At 43.7% G+C, this 25,221-nt stretch overlaps 1 protein-coding gene across 2 annotated transcripts; it reads left to right on the top strand.

The window, feature by feature from the left end:
* On the top strand, positions 1-23,638 carry prrc2c (proline-rich coiled-coil 2C). Of its 2 annotated transcripts, none has more exons than XM_040039789.1 (34): positions 1-408; positions 6,569-6,738; positions 8,474-8,648; positions 8,838-8,947; positions 9,287-9,406; positions 9,712-10,010; positions 10,123-10,202; positions 10,414-10,550; positions 10,659-10,746; positions 11,318-11,501; positions 11,647-12,265; positions 12,358-12,530; positions 12,776-13,034; positions 13,142-13,352; positions 13,461-15,905; positions 16,583-16,743; positions 16,832-16,986; positions 17,069-17,453; positions 17,562-17,647; positions 17,732-17,926; positions 18,032-18,289; positions 18,858-18,950; positions 19,056-19,157; positions 19,259-19,430; positions 19,525-19,746; positions 19,884-19,996; positions 20,088-20,242; positions 20,328-20,559; positions 20,645-20,755; positions 20,889-21,071; positions 21,154-21,254; positions 21,482-21,608; positions 21,711-21,953; positions 22,045-23,638. In XM_040039789.1, the coding sequence occupies exons 2-34, from the start codon at positions 6,624-6,626 to the stop codon at positions 22,306-22,308; spliced, it is 8,373 nt and encodes a 2,790-aa protein (XP_039895723.1). In that variant the 5' UTR covers positions 1-408; positions 6,569-6,623; the 3' UTR covers positions 22,309-23,638. The 2 variants fall into 2 exon arrangements, with proteins under 2 accessions (XP_039895723.1, XP_039895722.1); XM_040039788.1 differs by having other exon boundaries at positions 2-408; positions 19,875-19,996.
* Positions 23,639-25,221: the final 1,583 nt, after the last annotated feature.

Here is a 25,221-nt window from a genome sequence, read left to right on the forward strand (position 1 = left end):
GCAACCGCGGTCTGCCATCTTTGATTGTGAGACAGGCCGCGGCGCGAGCGGGGCCTCACTCAACTACAAAAACGGTCTGGTACGAGATAACGGGTGGGGAGACATACGGAACCACGGGAAGACTGCGAACCGGTTCCCGCTGTAACGGCCGAGCAGACGAGAAGAGACCGGTGGCGTGAAACTGCGGAGAAGACAGAAAGCGCAGGACCGCGCATGTGGAGAGCGGTTTGTTGGCAGCCAGCGAGCGGAGTAGCTAACCATCGTTAGCCGAACTGGGTTAGCAGGCTAGCCAGCTTTTGTAATCCGCCGGCCAGACACGCACTGGTCCACTACAAACCAGGCCGAAACCGGATTTCAAGTAAAGCCGTACAGCACCCGAAAGGATAAAGGAGGCACCGGCGGTGGCAGGTGGGTCTGTGTGTCATGTAAGTTGAAAGTGTGAAGTTTTGTTCAGTCGCTGATGGGCTGGTGTGCACACAGCGTTAGCTGGTTAGCATGCTTTGGCCACTGACGGGCTTGAAGTGGAGGTGATGGCGACTGGTGAGAAACGGAACTGTGCTAAACCGTGCAAGCTGACGGCCTGCTTTCAAACGCCACCTATAATGACATTATACGTTAAAAGCTGGCCCGTTGGCTGCGTTATAATGTTGGCGGTTTTGTGCTTAACTTTTGTGAGAGTGAGGTGATATTTGAGCCCGGTTTGGTTGAGTTCCGGCGAAGAGGGCCTGCACTCCCCTGCCGGTATGAGCCACCCAGCCCACCACAGGGTCGATTCATGGGGAGAGATGGCCTGCAGATTCATGAATGGCAGTAATTTAAGAAAAGTAAACTGCACGGAACAGTGAAACCTTTATATCTGATCTGGCATTTAACCAAGGAACATGTCCTGGTGTTATTTTCCTTTATGTTAAAATGAAACTTTAGCGCACTGCTTTCATTTCCAGCCATGATGAGGTGCAGATTTAACGAATTGTGGTCGTAAAGAACATTTTTACTCTGTGAGTATGTATGTTGGCAGGGTTGAGTTGTCTAAGACTCCATATGATTCATAAGCATCTCTTGGATGTGGAAAATACTTGGAAGATAATTAATTGGCTTCATGGTGATGCTTTCTGCTTATGCATTTTAGATTAGTAATGGGTCTACATCTGAATGGTTTCAAGGAGGCCATTCAGGGAAATATTGATTAGAGTAGTACTTATTGATCCACCAGTCAGTGATGGTGCCTGATCAGAGAGGCACAGGGACAAGAAGGGAACAGTCTTTGGGAGTCGGTGATTTATAAAGATAAAGAGAAGTTATTTTTATCCTTCATTTGGCATAAAAAACAACTTTAAAGGGACTGATATCAGTTTACTTTTTTTATCACACCACTTAATCCCATGACATGACTTTAATTCATTTGAATGTCCAATCTAAGCACCTACCCATCCTCATACTGAAAACAAAACCATACTTCACCTTCTTATAGGCACAATGGAATTGCAGACATCTCCCAAAGGAAATGGATTCATTAGGATTGATGCCATTGAATAAACATAATAATTTAAGTCTCTTCCAGTCCTTATCTTTCACCCAGTTTTATGTTCACTGTGCCAAAAACACTAAGCAGTCATTAAAAATGGCTTACTAAGCCTCTTTTATTGGCCCTGACCAATGCCCTGTGAATGTCAGTTGATAGATGCTGAGTGGGTTCTAATTATTAATGTTTTCTATTTATGGGCCATATCATGTGGCAGGTTATTATTTGACAGATATTGATGGCAAAGTCGATAGTTGACAGGGCTTGCATTATTAAGGGTTTAATATTTTCTGTATTCTCGGCATTCTCTCTAACTTTGACTGGTGTATATATAAATTGTAGCCCATTATGGCCAGTGTAGATTCTTTTTCTTTTCTTCTTCCTTCCTTCCTTTCCCTTTTTTTTTTAAACTGCACCATTACAGTGCAAAACATAGAGGACCATCAAGAACAAGACTGTCAGTCACATTACAGGTGAAAAAGTACTGCTATCAAGAAGAGACAAAACAAATGCTTTGTAGTAATAATCATACTCTAAAACTAATCATACCACGTTTACTTAGTTGTATTATTGCTGTAAATCAAAATTGCAATTGCATTATGACCAAATTAATCATCTAGCCCCGCTGCAAACAGAATGGTGTCGACATCAGCAGTATACAGACACGTAACCTCAGTCTACTAAACTTGCAAGTAGAGCTCACCTGTAAAAGGGAGTCTTGCAAATTAAAAAAATTATTTTTACTAGAAGATGCACAAATTAAACTTGTCCAGTTTCGAGTTGAGAGAAATCACACTGCTCAGCTTATTGTTACCAACACCGGAGTCTCTATTGGACCATTATTTAATCCAAATGTCAGATCAGCGCATCCCTTGTCCTAACCTTCATTTAGAGTGCCAATAACCACACAAAACCAATAGTGTTCCTAATTTTTGAGTGTGGATTTATGAGCCATTTTGAACTCTAGTCATATTTCATTGCAGAATAATGTCCACATGTGTTTGCATAATGTGTGTATACATTGTTCTAGTTAAGTGGTTGTATGGCAGTTTACTCTGACACAACCAGCATACAACAATTGATTTTGCACTGCAGAACCACACCACTTTCTTATCCACCTTGCCTGTTTACAACTTCCTGTCACAATGTTAGAGGGGAGCAGGTGGCAGCATAACATCTGAGACCCAGTAGTTACCTGGCATATTTAGTTTAAGTATGTCTTTTCCTGTCAAGTGAGGGCAGCACTGTTTAAATGTCTTGTTAATTAGTTATGCTCTACTTTCAAGTGTAAGCACAGTGGCGACAGTTATTAATGCCTTCTCAAATGTGTCAAAAACATCATATTTGTTTATTAACTTTGTTATCCAGAACAGGAAAATATTTTCACTGCCAACATGCTAGAGCTGAGCGAGTAATAGTTTTATTTTTAATTAAGAATTTGGGCTTCCAGCGATTATAAAAACAAAACAATTAAGATGAGCTATTATTGTACTGTATTATGTTTAATAGTGAAGCACTGGACCGATCTTGCTCTGATGTGAAACTTGGTGTTAATGTTGCCCTGTGGTGATTTTGTTACTGCAGTAGTAATCCTCAGAATGAGAGGAACTACAGCTTTGCTGCTGACTTTGGTCTCCCCTCTTCTGTGTTTGCAGGCAACTTTGGGGCCACATCAGTTGCCAATAACCTGTTTTATCTCACTCTTTTTAAAATTCAACTGAGGAAAAAAGCTAGAGTTAAAGAACATTTTGCAGTTAATTGCCAATTATTTTTTTCTGATGTTTCATGTCAAATGATTCTGATCTTATTATTTAATAAATATTTGATCTAGACTCAGTAATTTTACCTTCATTAAACCGTCAAAATCTCTGAGAACTGCACACAAACTATTTGATGCACAAAAGAAACGCCAAAGTGCTGATAGTTTGAGTATTTAATAAGGGAAGAAAAGAGCTCACGCGTGTAAACGCTAATGCAGAGCAGTTGCAGGTGTGCAGGGTTGCACTGGAGGTCAGGCTAGACAAATTAGGGCTGGAGAGCTGGGATGTTATTACAAATCTTTCTCTCTCACTCCTAATATAATCATTCAAAAACTCTTACAATATAGTCTCTTTAAGTGAATGTTGATTAAGAGCAAGTCCACAACATATTAAATACTAAATTACCCCATTTGGTGTAGAGAGTTCAATCTTGAGTAACTTCAGACTTTGGATTTTTATAAACGTGCTTGTTGAACTTTTAAGAAAAATTGTATTCATTAATGAGCTTAACAAAAGAATCTTGATTTAGTTTCCCCTGTGTTATTCTTATCATCTCAGGTTAATAGGACCTGTCAAAACTTGTCACCACTGTAGCCCCTTTTTATCACTTTATAAGTGATAAAAGAAGAGCATCACTGGAGGGACACAAAAAGGATTAACCACAATAGCTGTTTTACATCTGTTATCTTGCTTTCATAAGTTATCATGAAGGCCTTTACTGATAGTCCCCCCCCCCCTCTCGTGCAGAGGGATTCCTACTCCATCACCCTGGAGTTGGTGGCACCTGATGCCAGTTCTCTACCTGCGAGGGGGGTTTGGTTAGACAGATCCTTTTTGAGGAAACAGCTGGATGAAGTTGAGAACTGCCCTTATAGAAATGTGGCCAGCAAACAAAAAACTTGAGTGAAGAATTGTCCGCTAATAAACTGATTGTGGGTGCCTCTGGGGAAAAAATGTAAAATTCTAAAATGAGTCATCGAATCTATTTTGGGGCAATTAATAAACCTGGTCTAAGTTGGGAGGAAAAAGAGTGAAGAAACCAACAAAAAATAAAAAGGTTTCTTTTTAAAAATGAATAAATAAGCTGAACTGAACAGAATGGAGATGTGTTTTTGGTTTAATAAAGGCACTATGGATTTGTATTGGCTACCATCGCTACAGAAACCAGGGGTAATGTTCATACTCTCATCCTTACAGAAAATAAGAGGAAATCTTTTTGAAAGTATTTTGTAAAATGAGAGCCACATTGTCCTGAATATGAGATAGATAGATAGATAGATAGAGATATACGTATGTATGTATGTATGTATGTATGTATGTATGTATGTATGTATATATATTTTTTTTTTTTTTCTTCTTCTTCTTCTTTTCCCCCTTTTAAGTTTGTTGGTGTTCACCGGCAGCATTTTGGATAGTGTGCACTGATCTGAGCTGTCGGCTCCCCCAAGCGCACACATACACACACCAACATAATCTCACACTTACAGACTCTGTTACACCACTTCCCCCGTTAATAATAAATGACCTTTGTGTGACATAGGAAAGACACTGCAGTCGTAAACGTGTCGCCTCTCTGTCCTTGGAGCTGCTCACTCTAATTCACTTTCTGGTGTTTCCTTTTCTTGGTTACTGAACTGTGTATCTTAAATCCTACTCTATTTCCTGTCATCGCCCCATTGCCATAACTGAGCAGAGTGTCTTTTCTTATGTTGTCTTTGTACTACTAAAGAGAGGTTTTGGTGGGTATTCTTTTCTTCTTTTTTTTTTTTTTTTGATAAAAGTCATTATGGCTACGTTCACACTGCAGGCGAAAGCGCATCAAATCCGATTTTTCTTTACCCTATGCGACCCATATCCGATCATGGTATGACAGTGTGAACAGCACAAATCCGATATTTTCAAATCCGATCTGGGTCACTTTCGTATGTGGTACTGAATCCGATACATATCCGATGTTTTAGAAAGCGACTACTGTTTGAACGGTCATGTCGCATTAAATCCGCCTTTTACATCACTGACACAAGACAGACGCCAATTATCAGCGATTAGTCGACTAGTCACGATTACATCAACTATCAAAGTCGTCGATGACTAATTTAATAGTCGACGCGTCGTTTGAAGCTTTGTAAGATCCCAAAAGACGCAGGAATGAGTAGTAGGATTTAAGAGTTTAATAACGGACTGAAACAGAAGATGGCAGCACTGCATGTACAAGGATACCAGCTGCTGTTAAACCCCGAAGAAGAAGAAGCTGTGTCCCAGTATTCATAGCGCGGCCCTGCTCAGTTTTCAACAATGGCGGCAGCTAGTTGGTTTTAATATTACTCTTCTTATTCTTTCTGGGTCACAAAATAAACTTTTAACATATTTTCAGGCGAGAATGTAACTGTGTAAACCACAAATATTTGCTCAGTTTATCAAGAGACCACATATTTTCCAAAGCGCTCCGACGTTTTCGGAGACGTCTGTTACCCACCAGCTCGATAGCTAGCCGGGGTTCAAGGCTCACTAGAGCCCGTGAGAATACCAGACTCCTGGCAAATTGTTTTCAAACCCACCACAGTCTTTCGCTACTCAGGTTAAACATAATATATGAGTGACTTGGATAACTTAAAAATTATATTGTTTGGCTTTTTTTTTTTTTTTTTTTTTTTTTTTTTAGTATTTCATCTGTTCCTGAGTAAATCGGTTTGGCTGAGATTAAAGTTATCGTTTTTACACAGCTGAATAAACGTCAAGCTGGCAACTGATTATCAGAAGTGTGAGATGCTCGAGAATATACTCCGATGTCCTGTTATATTTTAGATGGCAAGGAGCACACGGCTGAGTTTATTAAACTCCACTGAAACAATCTGCACATTTCATTAAAATTTAATAAACTATCATCTTGTCTTTATTTTTAGTTAGCACATACCTTACACACTTAAAGCTTTAAGCTAATGATAGTTATATGAGAGCAGCAGATGCTGGTGCAATAAGTTGTACATTTTATGTCCAATGGGTGCATGATCTGATTAGTCGACTAATCGCAAAAATAATTGGTGACTAGTCGACTATCAAAATAATCGTTTGTGGCAGCCCTACTTCCAATTTGGCAGACCATTAAAAGCTGATCTGCTCACTAGGTGGATCAGGGTTCATGCAAGTTCATTATGAGTGTTAACGTAGTCCCTGGAGGGAAAACCCCTTTTAAATTTAATACCAAGTCAAACACATTGGTATTTTAGCCAATAAACTTTGGGGGGGGCTATTCTCTGATCTTATTTTTCTCTCCCTTGTGCTATAGGAGGCTGGTTCTGGGGGCGAGGCCAAAGGACCAGACTCAATGAGTTTCCAGCGAAATGTCCGAGAAGTCAGGGCAGAGCACCAAGGCAAAGGATGGCAAAACAAAGTATGCAACCCTTAGCCTCTTCAACACCTACAAAGGCAAATCTCTGGAAACCCAGAAAACTGCAGGTAAGCTTCCAGTAATAGTTTTTGCCCATACACAGAGTTTTGTATAGCTAAGAAGTATCCCCATGATCAGAAGGTCGGGGGTTCAAATCCACTGAACGGCTACCCTGAGGTACCCCTGAGCAAAGGTACAGTCCCTACACACTGCTCCCCGGGTGCCTGATTGGTGGATGCCCACTGCTTCACTGAGTGAATATGTTAAATGCAGAGAGAGTAATTTCCCCTCTGGGATCAATAAAGTATACATTATTTTTTTTACTGTGCAAGGCTCCTGACTACCTTAGCCGTAATGCTCCGACAATCCATCATGCAGTGCGGCTTCGTAGCTTACCAAAGTCGTACTAAAACATTTGACAGATTTTGAAGCACTGTGCACAACATAAAATTGGTTCGAGGTCAGTAAGCACAACCAGAATTCATACATAAGACACCTCATTATTGAATGAGGTTTGAATGATGGACCATATTAAAAAATAACCATGCGTCATTGTAACAGTTGATAAATGGCTAAAGGAAAGGCCTAATAGATCCACTTCATTGGATTTGATTGGTGCTGCAGCTAAAGATTGTTATAATTGAGTAATTTATTGATTATTCCTTTGATTAATCGGTTAAGAAATATGTTTGTCTTATTAATGAGTAATAATAAATATTCCAAAGAGAAAGAAACACAGGTTTCAAAATGAACTGCTATTCTAGTTTTCATTTTTGAAATTGTAATGTTTTTTGTTTCATTTGTCAAAAAAGGCTACTGAAGGCTTCATTAAGCTGTATAATTTGACCAGTCTGGGATCAGACTAGGTTAACAGTTTATCTGCATATTTTAATACAACGTCTGGAGACTTTTTCTCTGTGTAAAACAAACGGCGGTGGATAAAGCATCTTGAAAGTTGGCGTTTTTTGGGGGGGGGTTGTTTGTTAAATGTCAGTTTGTTGATCAGGTGCTTTGATGAAGGACTCCTGCCCGCTTTTTTTTCTAGTAAAGGTTTTCATGGTTATTACAGGAACAGCGTTGCTGTTTTGGATGTTAGAAACATGTTTCCTTTCACTCAACCTGAGATCAGTCTCAGTAACGGCACCGCCTCTTTGCTCTTCGTGGTGTGTAAGCAGACTCCGGCTCAAAGTTAAACTCTGCCAGTGTTGTCATCACTGCTGCTGTTGCATTATCAGCGTTTATGGTTTAAACAGGGGGCTGTCTAGGCTTAATGTCATTAATCTTTTTATTTACATGCTTCACCTAAATAAGTTTGTATCGCAGGACAGTTTTTAGTCGCAGATTTGATTGAAATGCTCGCATTTACTTGTGACAATGGCATGCTACAGAGCTGCGCAATAGACAAAGCATGGAAGCAAAGAATTAGAATTTTTTTTTTAATAATCTAATTATTCTAAGTACTCGATGAATCTTTGATTTGGCTTAACTGTTTTTATATTCATGTTCATAGGCAGTTATGAGGTTGTTTGTTGGTATACTTCAGATACAGAATTATACTAGAGAATGCATATAAACAAACGGGTATCTTTTGTCTGTGTTTTTAATTGTCAAGTTTATCACTGACGTGTTGGGACTACACTGCAGGCTGCATGAGGAGCAGTGTGACAGTTGTGTTATGAATAAATCCAAAATAAGTCAAACAAGCTGACCCCTATTACTCATGTGACCGTTGTTTAAAAGCAGTTCAGGGGGGCAAAATATCCTAATCTTGATCTTCTTCTACATAATGTTTCTTCATTCCAGTGGCTGCCAGACATGGGCTCCAGAGTTTGGGCAAAGTTGCTGTCAGCCGGCGCATGCCCCCTCCGGCCAACCTCCCCAGCCTGAAAGCAGAGAACAAGGGAAACGATCCCAACGTCAACATTGTCCCCAAAGACGGCAGTGGATGGGCATCTCGAACTGAAGCCGGGGAGGAGAGGTGCATTTAACTCGCTTACATTAAATATCTTAGATCCACATTTATTTTTTTTCATACAGAGGAAAATAGTCTAAACGTTTTACCCTAAGTTACTTAACAGTAGCTGTAATTATCTAATATAAAGTGAAGTATCATTCATATTTCAGATTCATGTTGTTGAAAGCTTTACCCTGTTTTTATGTACCATAGGCAACAGGAGACACCACCACCTCAAAACAAACCAGCAGTGGTCCAGCCACAGGACCTTTCTGTTGGGGGCAGTCGTTCCTGGGCAAACAGCAAGCAGACACAGCTAGACGGTAAATATGCGTACCATTTGCTCCGTAAGCCTTACACCTGCTCAAAAAACTATTATCTATGTGTACACCATGGTTGTGCTTGGAAATTATGTAAAAGATTGTAAACAGTATCCAGCACATTCCCTACTTGTGTTCACCAAACAAAGTCCCAATCCTCAGTCTGCCATTATAGTCCGCTTGGAATGCAGATCATTTGAACTCTGCATAATGTAATGTTAGGGTGTAGAACTTCTGTGTACCAAATTGCGGATTAGACCCTTCAGTGCATCTGTAAATGACTGTTATATATTTAACCTTGTGCTTTCTTCACATTTATAATGATCTGCTTGTCCTGGACAGGTTCTCCCCGTGTGAGCAGCCATTTTCACCAGGAGTTTCCCAGCTTGCAGGCGGCTGGTGAGGTCAAGGACGGTCAAGAAGAGGAGCCTTATGGACCAGGCCCAAGCCTTAGACCTCAAAGTATGGACACAGCCACACGGGGGGGACGGGGGGGGGGGATTGCATTCACGTTTGCAGTTTTCTCTTGTTATACAATATTTAAAATTTATAAAAAACTACACTTTTTGAAATATTTTGGGGTGTTTTCTTGTTTGTTTGATGTTTTTGGTTTTGTTTTTTTGTACTACTTGAACACTACAGTGGCCCTCCAATGAAATGACAGTGCCAGCAGTGGCCCACAGCTCATTTAAGTTTGAGACCCCTGGTCTAAAAGATTCCTAACTGTAATCAGACAATTAAAACCTCTTATCTGTCTGTCCTGGTAGATGTTGGCAGTTGGCGTGAGGGTGGCGGCAGGAATTTGAACACTGCACCTAGCCCCCCGGAGATGGAGAACAGGGCTTTGGAGGAGGGTAGCACGGCCCCTGGTACCTCTACACCACCTGTCGAAGCTGATGAACCTGGCCGAAACACAACCACTGATGGCCAAAGGGAGAAGAAGGATCCCAGGGAGAGGTTACCTCCCTCTGGCCCCCCTCAACCTAAAGTTAATGGAGGCCAACAGCCTCCTGCTGGCGTACCAACTCACTTTGACCCTGCTTTCAGGAGCATGATGCCACCTTATGTATGTAATATTGTTACATATTCTGGATGGGCAAAACAAAAATATCACAACTGCAAAAACTAGTGGTTGTTTTTCTTTACGCTGTGTGTTGATTGCTGTCTCTCTGATTTAGATGTTCCACGCCTATCCGCAAATGTCCTTTGGTGCAGGGCAGGGGAACTTCAGATACCCTGTACCACAAGATGGGGCAAAGTGAGTTTAAAGGATAAGCCCTTGATACTTGGATTGCAGGAAAAAAAAGATCAATTTTGAGTTTTTTATTAGTACGGTATTTTTGGATTATTTTAAACATGAAACATTAACATCATTGCTACACAAATTACATGATCACAGAAGCACATTGTGTACACAAGTAATTTATATATTTGTTAGGTTTAAAAATCAACTTTCCTTTCTTTTTCAGGGCTCCTCGTTCAGCACGACCTCAGCAGCCACCCCCACAATCCTGGCTTCAAGACCCAGACAGACCCTCTATTATCAGTGCAACTGAACTGAAGGAACTCGACAACTTGGACACTGATGCTGATGAGGGCTGGGCAGGTCAGTAGATTTATATCTTCTATAAATGACAACATCTAATTGTAATAGAAATTTGTGCATCTCTGATATTTCTAGCTTCTTATCAGTCATGTCTATTTTGCAATTCAGGAGCTCAGATGGAGGTGGACTACACTGAGAAACTTAACTTCAGTGATGATGAGGAGAACCAAGCTGCTAAAGACAAGGGAGAAAACTGGTTAGCATTTTTATATATTCATTTACTTTTCCCGCTTTTACTTTTCGTGTTCTTCACTTGCACCACACAAGTGTTTCCCAGTATTGGCAAAATTTGAACTAAGTTCGTCCAAAGTTTCATTAACTTATGATTAACACAGATGGCTACAGTAGGGGAAACAGTCGTATGCATTTGAATGAGGTGGACAACATTATGAATGATTGTTGGTAAATGGACCAATACACGATAAAACAGTGCAGTAATGAGCAGTTGTTAAAGATGATTTACAGCGCTTGACGATTCATTCATTTCAATGAGCAAAGAAAGAAATTGGTATTCACATATTGCTGGGAGGCCACAGCGTGAGAATGGTTGTTTAATTGAAGCATTATTGTCACTTGTTGATGGGCAAAGTGGCAAATGATTTATGCAAAGTGAAATAATAAAACATTTTTTTTATTTTAAATGGAAGTTTGGCTGCATTTGTGGTGAAGTCATTAATGAAACTAGCAATTTAGGTTAGTTGAAAATTGGGCATGCGTGTTAGGTGTTTGTTTGGTTTTTTTTTTTTACTTAACTATCTTCTTTTCAGGGAATGGCTGGGTAAAGTGGATCGTATGAGAGCTCGGCCAACGGACGGTCAGGAGGGCTGGAAGGAGGGATCTGAGGACCGTGGAGGAAGTAAAGCTTCATGGGCTGAGAGTGTTGATCCCAGAGCCCCATCACCTGGGAGTATGGGGCAATATAATAAATCAGCTGCTACACAGGACTTCCAGGTAAAGCATGTGCAAGTTACAGAAGCCTACTATCATGTCTTAATTTTATTAACACTGTTACTTCCCCCTCACCGCCTGGACCCGTTTAGGGGAACGTAACAACACTGTGATCACTTTGTTTATGACTTTATTCTCTGTTTTTTAGGCTGGCAGTCGCTCTGGTGGGGGTGGAGCTCAGCGTGGGGGCAAAGCACAGGCTGCAGGGGCACCTGGTGCTGAGGAGGATTCTGAAGCCTGGCGGCAAAAACGGAAAAAGTCTTCTGAAATTTCTGAAGCTGTAGAGCGAGCAAGACGGAGGAGAGAGGAAGAGGAACGCCGGATGGAGGAGCAACGGCTTGCTGCTTGTGCTGAAAAACTTAAACGTTTAAATGAAAAACACCGCCAGGCTAATGAGGGCAAGCCTTCCTCTGCTCAGACCACCAATGATGAGGCAGGAGCGCCCCGTGAGGAAGCATCTTTATCAACTCCTCCTGTTTCTAGTCCTGCACCTTCAGTCCCAGTTTCACAATCACAAGCCACAGTCATGCAGACTTCCTTACCTGAGAGAGGGGAGCGAGATAGAGCAGAACCAAATGCTGAGGAAGAGGTTCACCTGCCTCGTCAGCCCACCCCGCCTGTCCAGAGACCTGTAGCCTTAGCTCCAGAGCAGCCACAGGGCGAGGGAGAGACCTCCTTGGCTGAGGTTGGTCCCATAATGGACGAGAACCAAACTGATAGGACCTCAGTGCCAATCCGAGACTATTTTAACATGGAGGACAACAGAGGTAAGCTAACTCTGAGCAATGATCAAGTTGCAAAAAAATTATCTGACTACCACTTGTTAATTAATGCCAATACTGCTTTTGTTTTTCCACAGTGGATGAGCCCCACATGTCTTTGCCCCACAAGGAAACCCCTGCTGGTGATGAAGTCCCTATTGCACAATCACCGCTGGAAGGGGAGGCAGCAGCTGCTATGCGTCCTTCTGTCATCTCAGGCTATTCCAAACAGTTTCAGAAGTCTTTACCACCTCGATTCCTCAGACAGCAGGTAAGGGTTTGGCCTTACTTGGTAAATCATTATCTGGTTGTACCATAGGCTAGTTGGGGATCTTAGAAGGCCTGTCAAGCAACATTTCCACACCTGAGCTGTTTCTTTGCAATAGCTTTAACTGTGACATATGGTGATCAGGTTGAGCGCTCGGTAGAATAATTTGATATGACGTGTCTGTTTGATGGGTTAAGTTGGCTTTAGTTATTTTAAAATTTCTTAAATGTTCTTCAATTCACTTGTAGGAACAGATGAAGCAGCAGCAATGGCAACAACAGCAGCAACAGCAGAGTGGGGGCTCTGTGTCCCCCTCAGGTGGTGGCAGCGTTCCAGCTGCCCAACAACAGCAGCAGCAACAGCAGCACCGCTCCATGTACCAACCCATAGGCCCTCACCTGGCCTCCATGGGATTTGATCCCCGCTGGCTTATGATGCAGTCCTACATGGACCCTCGGATGATGTCAGGCCGACCGCCTATGGACATGCCAACTAACATTCACCCTGGTAAGTAGATATGCAAAAGAAATTTGGTGTGGGTGTGATAAGTGTTGCTGTGTGGTTTTTGGTTGTTTTTTTTTTTTTTTCCAAAGTACATCTTTTGTCAACTTCAGGGAGGATGCCACCTAAGCAGATTGTACGCAGGGAGCCAGGGGACAACTCAAGCTCTAGCTCGGATTCATTTGACCACTTAACCCGACCAGTTCGTGACCACGGCCTGGCCTCAGACTCACGGATGGTCTGGGGATCAGACCCATACCCACAGTCAGAGCCATTACCTTCTGTAACTCCTCCAAAAGGAAGGGATGATAACAAGGAGCAAAGGTTAAAAAATATTAATTGACAGAAAAAAAATATGAAGGGAAGTAATTGGTAATTAACTTCTTTCATGCTTTAAACATCTCAATTAAAATTTGGTGTTTTTATTTATAGAATGGATTCTGGTTTGGATCTGGACAGGGGTCTTCCAGCTATTTATCCCCAAGATCACGGTTCATTGGACTCTCGTAAAAGTAACTTCTTCCGGGACCCTTCAGAGTCTCTATCAGCATTTACGCAGGGCCCAGAAGACATGCCAGGACCTCTTGACAGAGTCCCTGTAGGCACAGGTTTTGACCCAGAGGAGCCCGGCTTACCAAGTGGGGAGGAGGTAGAAGCTCTTGGCCAAGCCATGCTCCAGAGAAATGTCTCACAGGGCTCCAGCCACTCTCTTAAGCTTGAAGAGCCTAGGTTTGACGGGCTACCCCTGGGAACAAAATCACTAGAGATACAGGAAGCAGGGGAACGAACTGATGATAAGCCCCAGAATGAGCTCTACTCTCAGGCTGCTGTAACAAATAACAGAGCTACCCCTCCTGCTGATGGATTACACAAACAAGAGAAGTTGCCTCTGCCAGCACCCAGCAAGCAGAAGGCTGAGCTGCGGTGGGGTGGGAGATCAGGAGCTGGACGCAGAGAAGGACCAGGAGGAGACAGACCTGCACGTAGATCTGGGCCAATAAAGAAACCTGTCTTAAGGGACATGAAAGAAGAGAGGGAGCAAAGAGAAGAAAGAGAGAAGCGTCATGAGAGAGGGGAAAGAGGGGATAGGCCCAAAAAGGAACAGTCGTCCAAAGCTCCATCTGCAGCTGCTGTTGTATCAGAAGACTCCAGGCCTCACGGTGAGGGAAAGAGAGAAACTGCAGAGGCGGAGGAAACTGTAACTGCCCATCAGAGGGCCAGAGACTCTCAGCCTTCTTCTGGGGCTCCCACCTCTTCTTCTCAGGAGGAGAAGGTGGAAAAGGCACCCAGCAATGACAAACATCCAGAACCCAAACTGCCCTCTCGGAAAGAGTCCAACCTCCCTCCACGTTCCTACCGGCGAGAGGAAAGAGAGAGGGAACGAGAGCGGGAGAAGGAAATGGATAAGGACAGAGAGCGAGAATGGCCGGCAGACTCAAATTTCAAAGGTCGTGGTCGAGGGGAGTATTATTCCAGAGGACGAAGCTACCGTGGGACTTACAGTGGTAGAGGCAGGGGGAGTCGGGGTAGAAGCCGGGCAGAATACCCCTATCGAGAGCCCCGATCACGCTCAGATTTACCATCTGCTGCAGGTGCTGCTGCCTTTCGCAACAGGGAGGAAAGTGAAACACGAAGTGAGAGCTCGGACTTTGAGGTTATACCAAAACGTAGACGGCGCCGTGGTTCAGACACAGACTCTGAAAGTGAAGGCGGGAGGGAGTCTGCCAGTGATACTGGACCATCTGACCGTGAGCCTAGCACCAAACCTAGCCGTCCACTGAGAAGAGACCTCCCTGGGGAGGGCCGCTCAGTATCTCACAAGCCAGGCTTTGGACCACCTCACATGGGGGAAAAGGTTGGATCAAGAGCAGATGATGAAAGCCGCCCCAAACCAGGATTCCTTCCTAAAGGAGAGCCTTCTCGGCGAGGAAGAGGGGGATTATACAGCAGACGAGGTGGAGCGAGGGAGCGTGGAGGCCCACGCTCAGCCCCTCTTAGACGACCAGCAGCCAGAGAACCTTCTTCCCAGTGGCCCTCTAAACCCATGGAGACATTCAGGCCTGAAGATGCAGAGCCCACATCAAGATTTGACAATCCTCCTACTGACCGACGACCCCCAAAATCTGAGGGGAAGAAATTTGGGGAAGGGGGTCCTCAAAGTAGCAGAGAGAGGCCTCGTCGATCTAGACCAGCACGGCCCCCAAGGCAAGATAAACCGCCCCGCTTTAGGCGTTTAAAGGAGCGTGAGGCTGCAGTTTTGGCTAGTGGAGAGTCAGCCCCCAGTCCCCCTGTTCCTTTACCCTCAGTGCCTCCTGCTGCTGCTGTGCCCAGCACTGCAACTGCCCCAATTCCCCTCTCCCCAACTCTCTCTAGAGCTCCAGGAACCCCATTAACTGTGCCTGCAGAAACGGCAGCCTCTATGCCCACACCTGACCTGCCGTCTCCTTTAGAAGCGCCTTTGCCTGATACAAGTAGTCCCACTATTACTGCTGCTGGTACCAAGTCGCCTGATTTGTCAAATCAGAACTCGTCAGATCAGGCGAATGAGGAATGGGAAACTGCTTCTGAGAGCAGTGACTTTAATGAAAGGAGAGAGCGAGAAGAGAAGAAAGGAGCAGTGGAGCCTGCTAATGGAGCAGCTACAGCATCTGCACCAGCCCCTGCACCACCCCAGGGCTCTTTGACTCCCAGTAAAAGCTCACCTGATGGAGGGCTGACACCAAAACGTGATGGAGCTCCTGGAGCCAAGAGGAGCTTCTCGAGTCAGAGGCCTACAGAGAGACAGAATCGTAGAGGCAACAGTGGAGCCAAACCAGGGCGCAGCTACACAGGGGGCAAGGGAGAGAGGAGAGGAGGGGCCAAAGCTGGCCGCAAAGGGTGAGTGTGAGACAATGAGGCTTTTGTCACTTGCACAAAGAAGTTGAACAGAGTGCCGTAGGATCACCCTGCAGGTTTATTTTCAAACAATAAACCATTTGTGTAGTTATTATGCCTAATTAAGAGTTCAACTGAATAGCACCAGTGCAGAATGTAAATATCACAGTAGTTTGAAGTGGCATGTTCTTGTTGTTTTAAGTTCAAGACTGGGTTTCTTTCCCTGGTAAATAAATCTGGAAATGATCTTGTTAAGATGAAAGAAATTTCCAGAAGAATTTCTACTGGAAGTGCATTTAAAAAAGGAAAGGGGTATAATCATCATAGTATATTTATTATACACAATCAGTTTTATGGGATGTAGGAACTAAATTCAATCCTTGTATTTGAGCTTTAAGTTTTGTTAAAAGGGGCCATTATTTCTGCAATTATTTAGAAGGATTCTTCACTCTGGTGATCAGTATGCTATAATTGGCTGTCATAAAAGTAGCTAAATACGGAATCAGACTGGTGGTATTTTTAGACTTTTACTGTGTCTCAGGTTTCTGAAGGAAAGCAGCAAGATTCTCACTGTTTCTTGTACAAGCTGCCTGTGGTTTTGTTTTTGGTTTTTTTGCATAAATATACAGGAATTAAAGGTTTAAATGTTTTTGCTTTCTACTTGTCTCTTAATGAAACAGCCCTGCAGCCCAAAACTCAGAGACAGCAGCGCTAGCACCTGGAGGAGCAGCCCAGCGACCTGCAAAAGAGCAGCCTGCGCGTCGCAAAGATGAAGCTAAGCAGGCCACCAAGAAGCCCAAGGAGAATGCTCTTTCTCAGTTTGATCTCAATAATTATGCCAGTCAGTAAACATGCTCATAGATTAAGCCTGTTCTGCACTCGAGCTGTTTATCACTTGAAAACTGAGGTTAAATTTGTTGTTATTGTAGGTGTTGTGATTATTGATGACCACCCGGAGGTTACCACCACAGAGGACCCACAGTCCAGTGCCAACGATGATGGTTTCACAGAGGTTGTCTCCCGAAAACAACAGAAGCGTCTGCAGGATGAAGAGAAACGGAAAAAAGAAGAGCAAACTACTCAGGTAGGGGAACGATAGTTTGTGTGGTGCAATGTTTAAAGTAAAAAATGTAGGTGTGTAACTAATATCCACACATGTCCAACAGAACTGGGGTAAAAAAGGCCCCGGTGAGAAGAGCAGAGGAAGTGGAGGAAAGCTGCCACCAAGATTTGCTAAAAAGCAGTCATCGCAGCAGCAGCAACAACAACAGGCCCCTCAGTCTCAGCCTCCTGTAGCTGCCGCCCCCCAGGCCCAACAGCAGCCTTCAGTTCCTGCTGCCCAACATCCTCATCATGCCTCCTCCCAGCCTGCTGCTTCACCTCAGACTCTGGAAGGAACAGTGGCTCCTCTGCCTTCTGTTCCCCCTGCTGCTGCAGACTTCACGTCAAAGAGCCTACCCCCTGCACCTGCACAGACACACAGTACTCTGGGTACTGAATTGTGGGAGAACAAGGTAGCGGGTGGTACCGTCCTTCCGGATGTCAAGAAGCGTGAGTGGAAAAGTTCATTTTGGTCTTAATCTTCTCTTGACTCTTGAAATTATCTTTGGTTGAATTGTGGATGGCTTTCTAATCTAAAATATACAATGTTTATTCCAGTTGGTCCAATAAGCCCTCCCCAGCCACCTTCTGTGAGTGCCTGGAACAAACCTCTTACCTCCTTTACTGGTACTGTCTCCTCTGAGGTAGGTAAAATGCTTCTCGCACCTTCCTCTTTATTGTTTTAATGCTTTTGTCACACGATAAACCATGAAAAATGTGTTTTTTAGGGTATAAAGCCTGGAGCTGAGGGCAGCGTGGAGCTGGGAATAGACAGTATTCAGTTTGGAGCGCCATCATCTGCAGGCAGCACTGACAGTGATGGAGTTCCTGCATTGCTTGAAAGTGGCTCTGAAAACAAACTACCTGCTCCCAAAGAACAGAGACAGAAACAACCTCGAGCTGGCCCAATCAAAACACAGAAGGTACACATAGTCTTCTAGAAATGCAGTTTTGTGTTAAATGACACTGGCTTGTGTCATTTCTGTAAATATTTACTCCAGCCTAAATGTTTAATCACTTCTCCTCAGCTACCAGAGATGGAACCAGTGGAAACCAAGGAGTACAAGCCAGGTCCCATTGGTAAAGAGCGCTCTCTAAAAAATCGTAAGGCCAAAGATGCACGTGGAGGAGAAGCTGATGGGATGGAGGGAGGAGTACCTGGAGGAGGTGCTAGCAGAGCAGCAGACTCCAGTCCTCCCACTAGCGACACCACAGTACCAGAGCTGGGTGGAGACATTGAGGGCATGATCACAGTCCCCTCAGCAGAGTACAACAGCAACTCTAAGGTATACTACAACTGTTTTACAACCGCTCACATTGAGCTAGATGAAGTCCTGCTATAATTAACCCATAAAGTCTGATGACTGAAATGGGGGAAGAGTTTAGTTTATGTCCTCAATTTATTGTTTACAGATGGAGCTAAAAAAAATACAATGATAAAGAAACCACTTCTCTTCAGACAATATCAGGTCATTATTGACTGCATGTAAGCAAACACCATCCATCTTTTGCTCACCACACATTGTGGTTACTGGCAGGCAACCAAAGTCTGTTCAAATGTGATCAGTTAGTAGCACTTGGGCTACAAGCAAACTACAAATGGAAATCAGAGAACATCAGGCATCAAATCCTGTCCCTCAAACTCTGTTGAATGACTTCATTTGGGACTTCATTCATGGCTGGCACAATATTCAAATTATTACTTAACCAGTGATGTGTTGTTGTTTTTTTGTTTTTTTTTTCCCCAAAAAATTCTTTACTTTTTCATCATGAACAACATTTAGTTAACACTTATAGTACTTTTGTTACTCTATTTTAATATGAATGCCTTCATATTAAATTATTGTCCCTCAGGAGTCTGTCACTGACTACACCACCCCCTCCTCATCGTTGGCCGACAGCGTTCCCACAGCAGGCAACAAAATGGAAGAGAGTTTAGTGGCCAATGTGAGTATATGTCTTTACACAGGCTCAAAATGTTACACACAATTTTTAATTTGAGGAGATTACGTCTTTTTTTTTTTCCCCTCCCTCTGGTTCTATGTTTTTTAGGTGGCACTACCGCACTCATTGCCTCTCCCTCGCCGCGAGACCCTCCAGCAGAGCTCCAGTCTCAGTACAGTCTCTCCAGCTACTGTTGACCTAACACTAAAGGTACACAGATGTACAGAAAACTCTAAGCAACATTATTTTCTGCAAAATTTTGTTCTCTGAGCCATCACTTAAACACTTATTTCTTTCTTTTACCTCTTCAGATGGAATCCGCACGCAAAGCATGGGAGAATTCTCCAAGTCTGGAGAAGAGTTCTCCTGTCACCACCTCCTCATCCCCCATCACCTCCTGCGCTTCCTCATACTCCTCCTTCTCCTCAGCCTCCATGCCACAGATCCCGGTGGCTTCTGTTACCCCCAGTACCTCACTATCAGGTAATGTAACTCCCACTCAAACGTATCCTACTTCCTACAGTATTGTTTTTGCAAACTTGTTAAAACACATCTTTTAATCATTTTCACCTCGCAGGCTCTGCCACTTATACGACATCGTCCCTCAGTACCAAAACCACCACAGCCTCTGACCCCCCTAACATCTGTAAGGTGAAGCCCCAGCAGCTGCAAGGTGGAAGCCTGTCCTCTTCTAGCAATAGCAGCAGTAGCAGCAGCTTCTCTCAGCTTGGCTGTGTGCCTCCCCTCCTGCCCCAGCAACAGCAGACCCCACAGGTGTACGTCTCCCAGTCTGCAGCAGGTGAGGGGAAAACTTCTGTTATACAGGTTTTGTTATTACATATTTGTGTGTGTGTGTGTGTGTGTGTGTGTGTGTGTGTGTGTGTGTGTTTGTTTCTGTGATTGATCTGTAATATTTAACATGTGTAGGTTCTGCAGCTCAGATTCCAGCCTTCTACATGGACACTAGCCACCTCTTCAGCACACCCCATCCTCGTTTGGCTCCTCCTTCCCTGGCGCAGCAGCAAGGTTTCCAGCCCGGCCTCTCACAGGTAGGAATAAAACAATACAGTTAAGTCTTTAGAGAAATATTAAAAGACAAAACCATTATTTTAATTTTTTTCTTCTTCCCCCACCTTATAGCCAACTGCCGTGCAGCAGATTCCTATCCCTATATATGCTCCTCTGCAAGGTCAGCCTCAGCATCAACACACGCATCAGGCTCAGCTAGGACTCGGCGCCGGCCCTCCAGTCTCACAGCCACAGGACCTCTTTAGCTCTTCACTGCAGCCTTACAGGTAACGGCATCACAGTCTTTCAGTTTGCTTCTCCCTTCCCGCCATTGTTTCTTTCATCTCATTCTCTGGTTTTGTCATCCATCAGGTCCCAGCAGGCATTCATGCAGAGCAACTTATCACAGCCTTCTATGATGCTCTCAGGACCATCCCTCCACAGTTATCCTGGTGTGCAGGCACCTGAGCTGGGCAAGCCTCAGTCCAACTTGGCTTATCAACAACCCTCCTCCACCCAGCACATTCCCATTCTGTTTGAGCCGCAGCTGAACCAGCCCTCTGGCATGGGCGGGTCTCAGCTCATTGATACACACCTGCTGCAGGTAAACGGAAAATCATATGGACAGTGAATTTGATTAATTTGTATATGCATGCATTTCATTTCACTTTTTTGTGCCTTTGGTTCAGACTCGACAGGGAATGAATCAGCACTCGAACATGTACTCAGGGCAGGTGCAACAGCATGGTCAGAGTAGCTACTACAGCAACACACAGTCACCCAGTTCTGCAATGCAGCAGGTAACCTACATGCAAAAATAACTAATAATAATAATAATAAATTTATGAACCTGTTCTGGGTTTTTAAATGTTGGACCACACTTTATTTTTCTTCTTCTCACTTGGGGTTACCGTTGTTTTAATTTCTCCCCAGGTGACGGTCCCTCAGCTGTCCCTGCCTAACTTTGGCTCTGGTGGAGGCCAGCCCCTCTTGGCACTACCTCCCACTCCTCCCCAAACCCAGCCCCCCAATATCAACCGACAGCCCCCAGTCTCTCAGCCGTACCGAGGCATCATGGGCCCCAACCACAGCATGATGCAGCCTCCCACCAGCAAGGTATTGAACCATCTGTATTTGACAATTTAAATAAAGAGAAGTTTTTACGTGAGACTCAGTGGCTTATTGTGACGTGTTGTAGATGGACATGGATATGAAACTATTTGGCAGTGGGATGGACGTGAAGCCAGGGACTCCTCCTGTCAGCGGCAGGAGCACTACACCCACCTCCAGTCCTTACAGGTAAATGCGTAAAAGTACAGTTAACATTGTTATCATTTTTATTTGAAGCCTTATTTAATGTGGACAAAACGGAAGAGAACAAACTGTAATGAACACCAGTCATTTTATTTAGATATCCCTGTGTCACAAACTAAAAATGTACCTTAAGGCGCTTCTTATTCTCAGGAGTGTTCATAGGTTTTGTTAATATCATGTTTCTGTAATGTTTCTTTGACTTCTCTCTGCAGGGCCAGCTCCACCTCTCCTAGCAGCCAGTCCAGCAAGATGAACAGTATGCTCTACCAAAAGCAGTTTCAGCCCAGCTCTGCCGGCATGAGAATGACGCAGCACTTTCCTGGCCAGTTCAACCCACAGGTAATAATCTAATTTTGTTTTTCTTTGGTAACTTGTATAAAGCACTAATTTTGAACTATTAATTCCAAATGATTGAGTTTATTCTGCTCCCTTTTTATTCAGCTTCTGTCTCAGCCCAGCATAGTCTCTCCTCTGGTTCGCCCTCCTCATGCTAACTCCTTCGCTGGAGGTGTCCAGCGCTCTCCCATGGGCCCTCCAATGTCACCCAATGTAAGCGGTGGGCTCATGCCTCACCCCAGACCGCAGCACCCACAGCACAGCCAGCACCCCCCACGGGGACCACCTGGCTCAACCCTTGCACCCAGAGGCACGCAAGCAGCTCTAAAGGCTGAACAGGACCTAAAGGTGTGTCTGCTGTTATTTGTTTGTTGGAGTAGCCTGTGCAGTCTAATGGATATATTAGTTGAATTATTTGTGTTTTTCTTTCTCTCTTTAGGCAAAGCAGCGGGCTGAGGTGCTCCAGTCCACTCACAAGTTCTTCTCGGAACAGCAGCAACAGCAGCAGCAGCTCAAGGCCCCGCAAGCCAGCAAAGCATCTCGAATCGATCAAGGAGGAAAACCCCCGCTTGACACATCAGCTCCAAACCACCAGACAGGAGGCGAGCGCCCAGATTCTGAAAAACCCTCCGCATCCACGGCCAAGCCCATACGGACTGGCCCCATAAAGCCGCAGGCCATCAAACCAGAGGAGGGAAAGTAAAGCACTTCTGACCCTCTTCAGATAATGAAACGAAAGGATGGAAGAGTGAATCTAGCCCCATTCACTCAGCCACCACCTCACATCAGCCCCGAGGACAGCGTGGGGGAGGAGTTGGGTAGAGATACAGATGGTAGTGGTTACTGACAGTAGGCCCTTTGGAGTGTAAACAAAATCCTCTTCCTCATCTTCCTTCCCCCGTCTTGTCCCGCTGTAGGTGGGGGCATTTGAGTTGGGTTGTTCCATCACATTTAGCTGCCGGTAAAGTTGCTGAGCAAGCTGTTCCATAGAAATCTACTGTGACGGTAGATGACGAGAGAGTTGGGGGGGAGAGAGAAATCTGAAATTTGCTGCTGAGTTTGCCATTTTTTATAGCTCTTCATTTCTGTTCAGTTTACCCTCCCACCCACCAAATAGGATCACACATTATATCAGATCCCTGTTTTGTTAACAAGAGAATGAATCAAATTTGTTTTTGTAGTTGAAGCAATCTTAAGGAGATGTCATTTAGTGAAGCACACGTTTTGTTCCCCAATCTCCCATTATAACTAATCCAGAGATCCGTGCAGGCGTGCACACCCTCTCGCTCAACGGTTTGATCCGATTACTGCTCGAAGATATGAATTCTGAAATCCTGTTGTCATTTGTTTTGTTTTCTTTCTTTTTTTTTACCAGAATTGAAATGTGAAAATCGCAGCTTTTGATTGACTTTAATAATCGATTGAGTTCTTGATTCGTCTGCCTGTGAGCCTTTGCTCCTGCCTTCTGCTCTCATCTCCTTGCCTGAGATTTTACTGATGTGTTGGGGTGGGTGTGTGTCGGGTCTGTGCGTGTGGTAAAAACAGAGGGAGAGCTTGTAGCTGGACTCTCCTGTATATTTAGCCAAAGGTTAAAGCAGAGCAGAGATGAAGTCGCAGCCTTTTTAAGATTGCTGAGATTTGAGTGGATTTACAGGTTTACATGGATGATGTATGATCACTACTTGCAGTTGTTCCAGTGTAGGAGCTGCTGTCACACACACCCTTTCACTGCTTTCACACCCATCCTTGCTATCACACAAACACACACATACACACTTCACCGTCAAACACCGAGACCTGCTGCTATTGACTGATTTTTAGAGTTTAGCTAGAGTTTAGCAGGATAGGGCTGGGTAGAGGAATCGGTGAGCCGATCGTTTAAAACAAATCTTTTTGAGTGTGTGTGTGTGTGTGTGTGTGTGTGTATTGACCTTTATGGCGAGAGGGAACAGGAACAGGACGGAGAACAAGTTTAAAATAAAAATTAAAAAAAAAAAAAAAAAAAAAAGACAGAGGGAGAGAAGCCTCAAATTCTGAAGTGTTTGGGCAGAAGGACAATTATTATTTTGTTGTCTTTGCTGATGAGAGCAATCAGTGCTGTTTTCTCTCTGCCTCACCTCCACTGGCTGCCCCACCCACAATGCTCTCATCTTGGGGTTGCGGTGACAATGGTCCTTCAGAAATGTACAGTAGTATGCGCCCTGAGGTGGTGAGGGGACTCCTCACGTCTACCCTGGTTGAGGGAAAAGTCCTTACTCTGGAGGGGGGATTAGGGAGGGAGGGTAATGAATTGTTTTGTTTTTGTTTTGTTTTTGATTTTATTTTATTTTTTGTTGTACTTGTACAGGGGTTTCATCGCTGTATTAAAATATGTACGGTCTTATTTACATTCTCTTGGTTTGGTTACAGAAACTAATAAATAATATACTGTTGAGATGTTTTTCAGTGAAGTGTGCTTTTTACTTCCAAATCCTTTTCGATGATTATGCTGTGAAATTTCTAATCAATTTAATTCTGGTTTTGATTGCATCTGACCACTAGGTGTCAGTAAACACAATTTTAAATGGGCACAATAGAGCTTACATGAGGAAAACCCATTTTCTTCTAGTTCCACCTTCTTTTGAAGAGCTGATGGAAAGGTCTTATGACTGGTCAGTAAATCACTGATGTTTTATTACCCCTTAACCCTCTCAGGCTTAAATTAAACTTTTTGTTGCTAATGCACAACCAAGTCCTGCAGTGGTACTTCTGAGTAAAAGAAACTCATAAAATATGTATGTTGGGTAGTCACGTTGTTAGTATTTAACTGTTGCAAATCTGCAACGCCTGCCTGGAGAGGGTTAAAGTCACTGCTTGACCAGGTTAACAGGGTTTTGTCTCGAGAGAAAGTACTTTAAAAACCTTTCAAATATGCTAAATATCATTTTATTTATTTGAAAATTAGATTAAATCTTTGCTAATTGGTAAGACTTGGTTTTTATTCATTTGAATCGCCAGTAATCAGCAGTGCTTTGAGCCCTTTCAGTTTTCCAAGACTTAGAATGGTATTTTAGTAGTATTAAAGTAATATTTCCTGAACCATATAATTTGAAAACCTCAGCTTATGAGCTAAAAACAACAGTTCAGTTTTAGCTGTGTTACCAACAACGACTTTAGACACCTGTTCAGCTGAACATATATTATACTTCAGGGATATCGAGCTGTCCATTCTACCTGCTTTGGTACAAACGAAAGTGGCGAGCAGCAGCTCAACTGGCAACTTATTAACGTCTACCAGATGCTCTGGGTTAAACTGCTGTCATCTGTGAAGTCGACAGTGGTGTTCTCTGGCAGATACCAGTTCAGCTGCATAATCTACAGCTGTGAACACAAGTCTCACTAAAGGATTGCAGAACCCGATGAGACCCTTATGGAATCAATTTCTAACCGTTTAGTTGGACATATCCACCAGTAGCCCTCTGGACATAATTTGGTAGTGCTTCTGTTCTTCCTTGCACAAAGGAGCATATGCTGGTCCTTATGCGGCCCTGTCCAGGTGCCCTCATGTAACACCCCATCTCCTGTTATCTAATCCGCACTCTTGAGACTGTTTTGGGAGAGACGACAAACTTTGCAG

Source organism: Simochromis diagramma, unplaced genomic scaffold (assembly GCF_900408965.1).
Source record: "Simochromis diagramma unplaced genomic scaffold, fSimDia1.1 OVJJ01000026.1, whole genome shotgun sequence".
NCBI classification, from domain to species: domain Eukaryota; kingdom Metazoa; phylum Chordata; class Actinopteri; order Cichliformes; family Cichlidae; genus Simochromis; species Simochromis diagramma.